The sequence below is a fragment of the Leuciscus leuciscus genome (assembly GCF_965113295.1).
Source record: "Leuciscus leuciscus genome assembly, chromosome: 9".
In the NCBI taxonomy this organism is placed as follows: domain Eukaryota; kingdom Metazoa; phylum Chordata; class Actinopteri; order Cypriniformes; family Leuciscidae; genus Leuciscus; species Leuciscus leuciscus.
Window position 1 is genome coordinate 20,984,684 of NC_138733.1, and position 12,279 is coordinate 20,996,962.

General features: G+C 36.0%; 1 protein-coding gene across 2 annotated transcripts in view; it reads left to right on the forward strand.

Moving 5' to 3' along the window:
* The first annotated feature begins 546 nt into the window (after positions 1 to 546).
* The window catches only part of gosr1 (golgi SNAP receptor complex member 1), a 29,505-nt gene continuing 17,772 nt past the window's right edge, over positions 547 to 12,279 (forward strand). The window contains exons 1-6 of one of the 2 annotated variants that reach the window (XM_082179358.1): positions 547 to 714; positions 1,476 to 1,587; positions 1,696 to 1,783; positions 3,202 to 3,309; positions 4,074 to 4,165; positions 7,091 to 7,165. In XM_082179358.1, the coding sequence (XP_082035484.1) occupies positions 684 to 714; positions 1,476 to 1,587; positions 1,696 to 1,783; positions 3,202 to 3,309; positions 4,074 to 4,165; positions 7,091 to 7,165 (506 nt within the window). In that variant the 5' untranslated portion in view covers positions 547 to 683. Of the gene's footprint in view, positions 715 to 1,475; positions 1,588 to 1,692; positions 1,784 to 3,201; positions 3,310 to 4,073; positions 4,166 to 7,090; positions 7,166 to 12,279 lie in introns of both variants that reach the window. The other variant, XM_082179357.1, reaches the window with a different exon arrangement.

Sequence of the window (12,279 nt, forward strand, 5' to 3'; positions counted from 1 at the left end):
TTTATTGCCAAGTGTGCTTGCACACACAAGGATTTTTTCTTGGTACTGAAGCTTCCAGTGCACAGAATAAAAATATAAAAATATGAAAAAAGTATAAGACTACATCTAGGTGTAGTATTATATATTTTTTATATATATTATGTATAATACTGTATAATAGTATTATATATTATGTATAATACTACATCTAGATGTATTATATATTTTTATATATTAAATAAGGGAAATGGAATACATTTAAACGTGTTTAATGCGCTTGTATTTTGAACTGTATTTTCAAATAAAGATGAACGGGAAGCGATTTTTTTTCCCACAGGATGGTAAGGGAAGACTCATGAATATTCATTAGGGAAGTCATCCCTGATTGGTCTTAACCCCAGTGACGGGTAGGTTTAGGGGCGGGGTTAGGGAGGTCATAAGACCCCCAGTGACGGGTGGGTTTAGGGGTGGGGTTAGGGGTAGGTCATCAGACCAATCAGAGATGACTTCCCTAATGAATATTCATGAGTCTTCCCCTACCATCCTGGGAAAAAAAATATGGGAATGCTAAAGGAGAGTGCGAATCTTCTGCAATCCCCGTGGTGGCGCTGTGACGACGGAGCGCAGCGCAGAGTGTGTTGAAATGCTCTTGCTCTAGTCTCCGCCTCTGCCAGCACCACCGCGGATGACGTGCAACAACAAAGATGGCAGGAGGAAACAGCAACTATTGGGAAGGTGAGGTGGCAAAGCGTCACAAATTCCCCTTGACCAAAAGCTTTATTGCGCTTTGTGACAGCTCACGCGAATTCATGGTTCTGAAGAGTCTTTGGTAACGTTTTCATGGAAACGCAGCCAGGTTACCACACTAACTATCGCCGTTAGCATTAGCTCGCTAGACCGCAGAAACGTCAGTGCTTTTGATTAGCCTGAAAACCTGAGGAATACAGCGAGACATCTTTCATTCCTCTAAATCTAAACATTTGTCTGATGTCTTTCAGTTCATACAGACTTTCTGTACTTAATGTAGCACGAACTTATGTAATCTGTCAGAAAAGTTACAGAACTGTTTGTATATCAAGCTGAAACAAGCTTTGACATTAAAACTAAATAAACTAATAGGCTGTGTTTCAAAATCTAGTAAGCTGCCTTCCTAGACAGCACTTTTGGGCTTCATTTTCTCGTTTTGAATGTACCTAAAACACATTACAGCAGTCAGACACTGTAGACATTTAACAGACAATACATGTAAAAAAGGACCAGATAGACTGATAAGAATCTTTTGTCATATGTCATAAGTGACTACCAAATGACGTTCTCAGGGAAATGTTGTGTGCAATTCTAATATTATTTTGTCCTCTAGTGTAAACGTAAGGTAATGCAAGTGCATATTGATTGATGTGTGTTGTCGTTTTATAGTCTTACACTTTATGAATATGAATGTATATTACGACTGACATCATTCAGTCATAATCTTTACTTTTTTTGCACGTTGACAGACCTGCGGAAGCAGGCGAGGCAGCTGGAGAACGAACTGGACCTGAAGCTGGTGTCTTTCAGCAAGCTGTGCACCAGTTACAGCAGCTCTCGGGACGGTCGTAGAGGGGACAGGTGGGACGTTGCTGTAGTAGCGCATTCAAAGAATTGTGATGTTTTCTAGATATCATTATGAGGATGGTGGTGGTACTAACATGCTTCTCTTCTCTCTGTTTCCAGTAGTTCGGATACAACACCTCTGCTCTGTAACTCCACTCAGGACAGAATGTTTGAGACCATGTCAGTGGAGATTGAGCAGCTACTTGCGAAAGTAAGAACTATGTAATACCACGTGCTAGTATTAGGTGCTATACACTAGGGCTGTGCGATATAGCAAAAACAATTATTACGATATAATGTTTCATATCGTTTGGTATCGATAATTCTTTTTTATTAACCTTTTTTATAGACCAAAGACCAAAAGTTTGAATTTTAACCACTGTTTTTGTTTTTGTTTTTTTTAATCCACATTATTAAGGCAAACAACAAATGATATTAGTTTTAGCAGTCAAAAATTAAATGTAAACAAAAATATATTCTTTGTCTTATATTAAGATAAAAAAGTAAGCGTTAAAGAAACTCTTGAACTTAAATAAAATGTTACAAAATGTGTGCAATGTAAAAGTGTAAACGTAGAAGAATCAAGGTAGGTCTTGAAACTTTGAGGTAGGTCAACATCTATAATAAGTAGGGGTGTAACAGTTCACAAAATTCACGGATCGATACGACACAGTGGTGTCACGGTTAGGTAAATTTTTCGATACAACAAAAAGAAAGAAATGCAAAAGAAATTTCCTTGATTTTAAAAAATATATAATTATTAAAAGAGAAATTATTTTAAATAAGTTTAAAAAGAGTTTTCCCTACATCTTGAAACTTTTAGTTTTATAAATGGGGGTAATGTATTTGAAGGATGAACAAATAATGTTTTGGTCATCACATTACAAATAACATTTAAATATGATAATATCTGAGTTTTGAAGTGCTGGAAAAAGATGTGTGACGTACTTGAAAGCATTTTACTATTCCTGTCAAACTTCCATGGTTACAGTGAGTGTTACTACAGTAAAGCCATAGCCTATACAATGAATGTTGCTGATCTGTGGACTTAAAGCCTATAACTAGTTCATTCATGGCACAATGTTTCTCCTGGTTTCCACGTCAGCGCTGTTTGATCCGTTAATAACGGAGAAGTGTGAATGCTTCTCACTAGATCTTGCAGCGATGTTATTACTTCAGTGGCGAATTCAAATGCTTTCTTTACCGGATCTCTTAGAGCTGTGTAGTAACAGTGTCGCTTGATCTAGATCGGCTCGCGCTGAACTCACTGACATTGATGGTCCAAACTGATAAACGGTCCGTGAAGCACAAAATAACGCAGTTTCGTTCCGCTTTCATTGCGCTTGCCATTTGATGTTGGGCAACGTTGTGGTGGTCGCGCGTGCATTTGAATGAAAATATTGAGCGCCATATCGAACATTTTTCATATCGTTACCGACAATGGTGTACCGTCGATAAATACCGATACCGTTTTATCGCCCAGCCCTACTATACACATTGCAATTTACAGTCTTCTATCCTGATCCTCATGTACATTAAACTGCTGATTGACGACAATAATTTCTCGGTTGATACTGATATCGCTTAATGATAACATATAGCTATTCTTGTTCTTTCCTGCGTTTAAAGCTTACAGGTGTGAATGACAAGATGGCTGAGTATACGAGCACACCTGGAGTAACGTCTCTGAACGCTGCTCTTATGCACACTCTCCAGAGGCACAGAGACATCCTACAGGTAGGTTTCTTATCATTTTTAATCTCCTCTCATTTTATGAAATAATCTCAGCGATTTATCAGTGACATTTATTATTGTCCACAAACAGCTGCCTGTCCAACTATTATTATACACTACCATTTGAAAGTTTGGGGTCAGTAAGTTCTTTAAAAAAAAAAATTCTATTAAAAATATTTTTTTATATTCTTTTATTCAGCAAGGATGCATTAAATTGATCAAAAGTGGCAGTAAATATGTATAATGTTACAAAAGATTTTCATTTAAAATAAATGCTGTTCCTTTGAACTTTCTATTCATCCTTTCTAAGAATCCTGAAAAAAAAGTATCACCGTTTCCACAAAAATATTTAGCAGCACAACTGATTTCAACGTTGATAATATTAAGAAATGTGACACTGAAGATCATGTGACACGTGACATGTGACACTGAAGACTGGAGTAATGATGCTAAAAATTCAGCTTTGCTATCAAAGGAATAAATTACATAAAATGTTAAACCTGTTATTTTAAGTTGTAATAATATTTCACAATATTGCTGTTATTACAGAATTTTTTATCAAATAAATGCAGCCTTGATGAGCAATGAGCACAAGAGACTTCTTTCAAAAACATTAAAAAAAGCTTACTGACCCTAAGCTTTTGAATGGTAGTGGATATATTATGAAGACTGATCTCAAGATAAAAGGGTGGTTCCTGTATTTAACATCAACATAGCTGACCCAGTTTGTTATTTATAACCTCGTCAACTCTGTTTTCCTTCTCTAGGACTACACACATGAATTTCATAAAACCAAATCAAACTTCATGGCAATCAGGGAGAGAGAGGATCTTTTGGGATCTGTGAGAAAAGACATTGAGTGAGTTTTCTTTGAAATTCCCTTATAAAGCTAAAAAGGTTTTGAAGACCAACCCCATCTAATGTGTAATTAATCTGTATTATAAAACCTTATGTATGAAATGAAATTCTCCATAAACATAGTTTCTTACAGATCTTTATAGTTAAAAATGAGTTGAATTCATGCCTTCATGAAATCTATGGATTTTTTGTCTTCTCATTTTTTGTGGTGATTTTGAAGGAAAATTATTATATGATTATAAATGGAATTCCACTGAATGGGTTTTAAAATGTTGAACTGATATGGGAATATTACACTTTCATTTTAGTAGACAATGCAATCTTTCTGTGGGGTTCTACAGGCACAGATTTGACGTGGTTCTGGTTGTAACCCTGAGATCATGACTGCAGGGCTGGATAATGACTTATTGATCTGAGCTGCAATACTCTGGCACCTCTATAGGCTGCTTATTTCATTTGTGTGCCTTGAAGTAGTTGTTCTGTACCTTATATGATGAGAAAAACTCTTTACTGCTCCTTGCAATTGCTATTGAACTTATTTTTTCAGTCGAAAAAAAACCAGACTGTCACAGTTGGATTTGAGCTCAATCCATCTCTTGCAACACTGTATTTTTAATGCTAGTATTTACACAAGTGAGGTGTACACCCCCCTCTGTCTCTGACCAGCAATAAACTTGTTTACTCAGTATAGAGTAAGACCGAACCAATTTTCGGAGTCCAGATGAAACTGGGCAAAATGTGTCTGGTCGTCGAAACCACAAATCAAAATTTTATTCCTCCTAAAATGGTAAAAACGAAATATGTGAGAGCATGTTTTAATGTCTCCCGTACCCAGATATGACAGTGTTATAGCAACATGCATCGCTGCAGAGGAGTGAGTCTATATCTCTCTCTCTCTCTCTCTCTCTCTCTCTCTCTCTCTCTCTCTCTCTCTCTCTCTCTCTCTCTCTCTCTCTCTCTCTAATTGCGGTCTTTGATCTTAAAATTAGCTGATGATAAATAAAAATATCATATCTTGCTTTATTTGACGTGAACTCTGTTAAATTTGCATATAGCATATTTGCATATAAGATTAGATTTATATTTGTTTTGCAGAGACCCATATGTTGCCATGTGTAAATGGAACAGTTTTAACAAAACGGATAGATATCCGATCAGTAAAAACGCATGACCCATTGGAAATATGTTCTTCAAAGTCTAATTTAAACTGAAAACAAACAAACAAATACAAAAAAGTATTTAAAAAAATTTAACAAATTGTATGAAAGATTGCTTCAAAAATATTCAATTAATATTTCTAAGTTAGCCATTATAAATATTTAAAATATGTTTATAATATGTGGTTATGTTTATGTGTGGTGGGGTTGGAGGGTAAAGACAACAGCTTATCTGCAGATTTTCTTCACATGTTTTGAGCGGGTTGATCAAAGCCTGCATCAGAGTCTGCCTGGTAAAAGTACAGTAAAAACAATGATATTTTGAAGTAGTATTATAATTTAAACAAAAAAAATGTCTATTTTAAAATGTAATTTATAATATGATGGCAAAGCTGTATTTTCAGAAGCCATTACTCTTCAATGTCAGGCGATCCTTCAGAAATCTTTATAATATTCTGATTTGATGCACAAGAAATATTTCTTCTTCTTCTTCTTCTTCTTATTATTATCAATGCACAATGGTTGTGCTGCTTAATATTTTTGTGGAAACCGGGTTAAATCTTTTCAAGATTCTTTGATAAATAGAAGGAATAGCATTTATTTGAAAATAAATCTTTCTAAACATTATAAATGTCTTTATTGTCACTTCTGATCTGTTTAATGTGCCCTTGTTGAATAAAATATTAATTTCTTTAAAAATAAAATCTTACTGACCCCAACATTTTTACCAGTAGTGTATGTCTTGTTGATAGATTACATTATCTTAAGCCCACTATTGCTCACTATTTTGCTTATCATACAGGCACAATCAATGTTAAGAATTTTGTCACTTAGTCTGTCTACACAGAATAGTAGAAAGTGGAATAATCATTTATAAGTTGTAATATACGCATTTACCCCCAGAGGGTGATAATGCACTTTTTGTAATGCACTGCTGGATTTGTTAGCCAATGCAGAGCAGTGTTTGCATCCTCGTACCCAGTTACTTTCTGTGGTTCGGGCTGTGAAGGTTTCAGCCGGGCTACCGAAGCCTCACTCCTTGAGTTTGTGTCATGTGTGCATGTTGTGCTCCTCCTGTTTCTGAACTCCCCATCGATCAGCAGCATCGCACTATAGAAATGTCAGCTGGCAGAAATGACAAAGCCCCCTGTGTGATTTAGTGCACTGCTCTTTAAAGCCTTGTTAGAATGATTAAGTTGGCTGTCAGCGCCTTGTCACTTTGATTGGTGTGGACTGACAGTTGATTTGACCAGCGGGCAGGTGTAATCCCATAGAAACTAGATAAATATCCTTTCTACATCAGTCTGTTTACAATAGGTGCAGAGAAAAGCCCACCAGAGGGTGGAGTTTAGTTCGTCTGAGGTCGTCGTTTAGGCTGCCATTTCCTACAACCCTTTCCCACCCTCATAAACTATTGCATCTGAGATGGAGATTTGTTTTAATTTGTGCTATCAGGCCATTGTGTGTCTTTTAAAATAGCCTAGCTGGTGTTGCATAAGCAGAGGGGTGTTTTTGTCTTTCATTTTCTTTGGTGAACTCTTGGGAAAAGGCTGTTCTTCCCAGCACTGTGTTCATTCATTATTAACACTAAATACTCTCTGTGAGAGAGCGCTTGTGCATGGCACAGGATGAAGAAAAACCCTCAATATTAACCCAACCCCCACTTCATCTGAAGTGCCGGGCTTTCTGTAAGATAATGTTCATACAATGACCCTGAGTAATTGCATGTTTCTGTATGATTGCTAATTAATGTTCTTTTCTCTTGTCAGGACATATAAGAGTGGCTCGGGGGTGAATAACAGGCGGACAGAGCTCTTCCTGAAAGAACATGAGCACCTGAGAAAGTAAGAGCCTTTCTCCTCTGTTGCCTACTTGATGAAGTACTCTGAATTTCACTAAATGGTTGCACCGTTTTGTGTGAAGAAAAAAAAAATATGATTACATTTGGTCTTTTTTCTTGAATGAGATTTATTATTTTATTAGTATTTGTATTTTTTTGTACACCTGATTTTTCTGATAGGAAGTAATTAATTTTTTGGCGTTACACAAGTACTAGGCCTGCATGATTTGGGAGCAAAAATACCCCCACATTTTTTTGATAGAAATTGACATTTAAAATTATTTTGTTTTTAGGCTCTAGGTTTTGTTGTGTTTATTGTGTGATTATATGTTAATATGATTATATAATAATAATATAATTATTAATATTTCTAAATAAAAAGATAAACAAGAAATATTGCTACTGTAAAAAGAATATTTTATAAATTCATATAATATAAACAATAATGATAATTTTATTTTATAATATATTTGTAAAATTACAGTACTAATATTTATGGCTGGCTGTCTTTATTTTCAATCGTTAAACCATCAAGCTTTTTGCCAGAAAACACCAGGGAGCCCTTAAATCTTCTCTTTTCGGCGCAATGACGCTCTTGAATCAAAAAAATAGATCCCGATGGAGATATTCACACTGATAAATCGCAGAACGACAAAGCAAAAACATTTTTTATTTCCGGCCAGTGTACTTTTTATTTTATTTATTAAACCCATTGCTGCGCGATGAAATGAAACCTGTGTTAACACTGAAGAAAAGTGTTCTGGAAGAGAGAAGAGATTGAATTCTTGTAATCATTGGTGTCTGAGAACAGATTTATTGTTCTTATACAGATTATCATTTCTATTTATTTTCCACTGAATTATGCGATCTGAAGAGCTTGAAACAGCGTACACAGCGCTGTTTTCTTCTGTGCTGGTTTGTTATGAGTCAGAGAGCTCTTTAGCGCTAGAGCTGTCAATCATATTATGTGATCATAACTCCTGCCTGAGTTCAGCACGGTTCCGCACATAAACAACTGAGAGAAACATTTCTACAGATGAAACATGAAGCCAAATAAATATATGATTATGATGATGTATGTTCTGTATTCGCTGAGCTTCACCACGTCACGCTTGGTGTGAAAGGGCCTTTACATGGTATTACAACTTCATCTCCACCCTGTCTCAACCTAACAGTAAAGACAGTGGTGCAATTCTAGTCCTTCTAGAGATTGTCAATGGTTGAAGAGAGGGAAGTACACTTCAGAGGAGCCCACATTAAGTGAAGTGACTGACTCGGGTGAAAGGGAGAGAATAAGAAACTCGAAGCGTAGCACTTCATCACCTTCTGTGTCACAGTCACTTTGGCTGAAGAAATGAAGGAAGGTAACCTTTTAATAGGCACACTTTCATTCTCACGCTCTCAGTAACTCAGCTAAGCTGGTTGTATCTCTCTCTCGCACCGTTCTGTCAAATTGATGACTTAAATTTGTAGAGTCATCGTAAGCGACTGCCCTGACTGCTCATGTAGACATGGCGTAATTTGGTATAACAAAGGATGGGTGTAAAATTTGCACTGGTTTTAAAACATTAAAATGAATCGATGGCCTGCGGTAAAAAATTTGACAGCATTTGCTCTGGGTCATTTGTTTCATAGCAAAGCTTCAGTGCATCAGTCTGCTAGAGATAAGTAAAAGAGACCAGTGACAGAGATGAATATTACACTCATGCTTAAAGAATCATGTGGATTGATTATTGCCTTAAGAAAGCTTGAATAATCTCAAATGGAAGCTTTCTGGGTTCAACTTATGGGATTAAACGCACTTTCTTATAAAGGACTATGCCCTATTTTATTTTAAAGTGAATGCAAATGGGTGTTTCTGGACAAGGTTTGTTTTGACCAGTTGAAAATAGTTTGAATCGTAAAAAAAAAAAAAAAAAAAAAAAAATTTGTTATGAACCAGGATAGAGTCCCAAAAAATCCCATTAGTTTTCTCCACTCCAAAGAGAAATAAGGTTTGATCTGATGCTTCATCTTTAAAAGATATTTCATAGAAAAATTCCTTGTAAAGCACAAAACCCCATAATTATACAGAGAAAATGCAATAACAAAATTCTAGCAAACAAATCAGGTCGAAAGAGCTGTTCAGCGACCGCCCACTGCCATGAAGCTTTGCGAATGATGGGTGATAGACTCAATTATGCTCTCAAACTTTAACATTTATCAGTTTCCACAAAAATATTTAGGAGCACTCCTGTTTTCATCATTGAAAATAAGAAATGTTTCTTGAGCAGCAAATCAGCATATTAGAATGATTTCTGAAGGATCATTTGACTCTGAAGACTGGAGTAATAATGCTGAAAATTCAGCTTTCCCATCACAGGAATAAATTACATTTTGAAATATTTAAAATTGTAATTAATTTTCACAATATTACTGTTGTTTTTTTGTTTTGTTTTTTAATGCAGCCTTGGCAAACATAAGAGACTTCATTCAAAAACATTTAAAAAATCGTAACCTGAACTTTTGAACAGAAGTTATTTAAGTAGTAATATTCAGTGAATATTGTATGGAATTATATAGAATATGTATATTTTACATTATATAGAAATGTAAAATTTATTGATTTTATACAATTATTGTAAATTTACAAGTGAATAGTAAAGCTTATTTTTTAAAGTGATTACATCATTCACAAACCTTCATGGGATTGTAGGTTTTCCATCATGACAGGTGTTTATACAGAGTTGTGCACCTTTTTCCAGATTTTCATTTTTTTTTTAATGAAAAATCAAATCAAATCAAAATCTGTATTGCTATGACTGGTTCATGTCTTAGAACTATTTATTGAAGAATTTTGTTAAAATCTTGTATAGAAAATAAATAATATTTCTGGAACCAAAGCAGCTAAAAAAGTGGGTGGTTACTGTTTACTGTTGTGCAGAGTGGTAATTGGCAGAGTTGAGACTGTAAGCTGGCTGAATGCTGAGTGTGTATGTGTGCCGCCTCCTCTCCCTGCAGTCCTGGCCACATGCCCTCTTTGTTTCTCAACATCAGTGTGCCCTTCCTTCTCTCAGCTCAGTGCCTTACACCAGAGTCTGCTGGGGGCAAACACAGGACATAGAGACTTCATTTACTCTTCTAGCATTTGGACTGCTTTGTTGTTTTCCCTTTCTTTTTCTTTTATAGGACTTCTATTGACAATGTTTAAAGGCACACTATGCAGTTTTCGTTTTTGTCAAACAGCGGCCCCTAGAGTCGCTGTGGAGTACTTGTATTTAACGTTACTGTCGTAGATACCACTCGCACAGATCCGTCTCTGCACTCTTCCAACCGCATTTTCTTCATCGACTCTGGCATGATTCATGTCTGAAATACGTGCTAGTGTCTTCCATAGAGGCTGCTTCATATGTTGTTGATGATGTATGTGACGTTTTGCCGTAAAGCAAGTCATGATTCTCGCGAGATTTGTCTATTGCGAGATATTAAGGTACAAATCTTGCATAGTGTGCCTTTAACATTTATCTATGATCCAGAGTATCAGACCATTAGTATTGTTGATGTATTGTACATCCATAAGCTGTAAAAATGGTAACAAAGAGCTGCGTATGTATGGCTTGGGCCGTGGTTGTCTCCTCATCTTCCTTTGACATGCTTCTCGACTCTCAGAGAGGAAGTAATCTGGTGTTATTGCTTGAGCCCATTCCAGTGTAAAGACCATTTAAAGACATTAACAGCTATGACAGTCTGACTCATAGATTACATTGAGCACTCAGAGAAAACAGGGAGGGAGACTGGAAACACACTGGAAACACACACAGACAATCACTCAAATAAGGAAAGATGCGATGAGAAAAAAAATTGAGCAATAAAAGAATGATTATAGGAACTTGTTACTGGAACTGAGTCTGTTCTAAAACGCTCTTTTGCATTCATTGAAATGTTTTTTTCACTCCTTTATGGGTTTTCATAAAATCATTTAGTACCCTGTGTCATAGTGTCAATCTGCTGATTTGAAGTTGGCCGGGAGATTAAAAAATATAGGATCTTATGACCTGAAGATGAAAGATGGTTCTTACTAGTGTTGTCAAATAAATTGATATTTCAATACGTATCGATACTGAAATATCTGAACCAGTTCCAAAACTCTTTTTCTGCAGTATCGATACACACTGATAACAGCTGCGCATTCTTGCTCTCTCTTCTCTCCCACGGCGAAACACACACCCACCTCCCCTCACTCACTCGTCTCATTCGCTCTGGATGAATAGTGTTGTTGCTGGCCTGAATTTCATGGGGTTTCATTTAGTTTTTGTTCTGAAATTCCAGATGATCCAGAATCGTTGGAGAGAGTCGCGATGCATCGATTTTTTTATTTTTTTTTATTGTGTTGGTGTTGGAACTGGAGGTTTAAACAGAAGTTTATTCAGCATGCTTCTGTTCAAATAAAACCAAATCATTCAGACGTAAGATGAAGTCAAGCATACAAAAGATGCACAAGTATTTTTGATGAAGCCCATTTGTATTTAGTACACCGATGTCTACTCTTACAGTATAGAGAGATTTGTGGATGAAATGAAACCAAATTTCCTCCTCAGATTTTCTGACGATGAGGCATACTACCATATAAAATCCTATGTAATCACCTTAATTGGAACCAGTGTTAATGAAAACTGCCCAAACTCACATTTATTTGTTCAGTCTTTTTATTTAATAGAGAAAACATCACAGAATCACGTAAGAGTAAAATGAACGAAGGTCAGTGTAATAAATAATGGCAAATCTGATGCAATGATTGCATATTTTTCAAATTACTGGCAGATTGGGAAGAGAATAAACCAAACCCTATTAACTAGCCACTCTGGATAGGATGCTAAATAACTTGCCATAACAACAGCGTTTTACTATACTTAAAGGAATTTGCCAAAAAGGAGGTTCATATGTGTCCGACAGTTCTATAAAGCTTGACAAACTTTAAAGCTTGGCAGACAAAATGGCAGATAGCAACAAGGCTTCTCAGCTCAGCAGTTTGATTGGCTGTTTGGGCTGTCATTCATTTATCTGTTGTAAGGTTTTATCAAAGGAGACATTTTTATCAAATTATGTTAAGAATATTCCTACTAATATAGTGCATGTCAG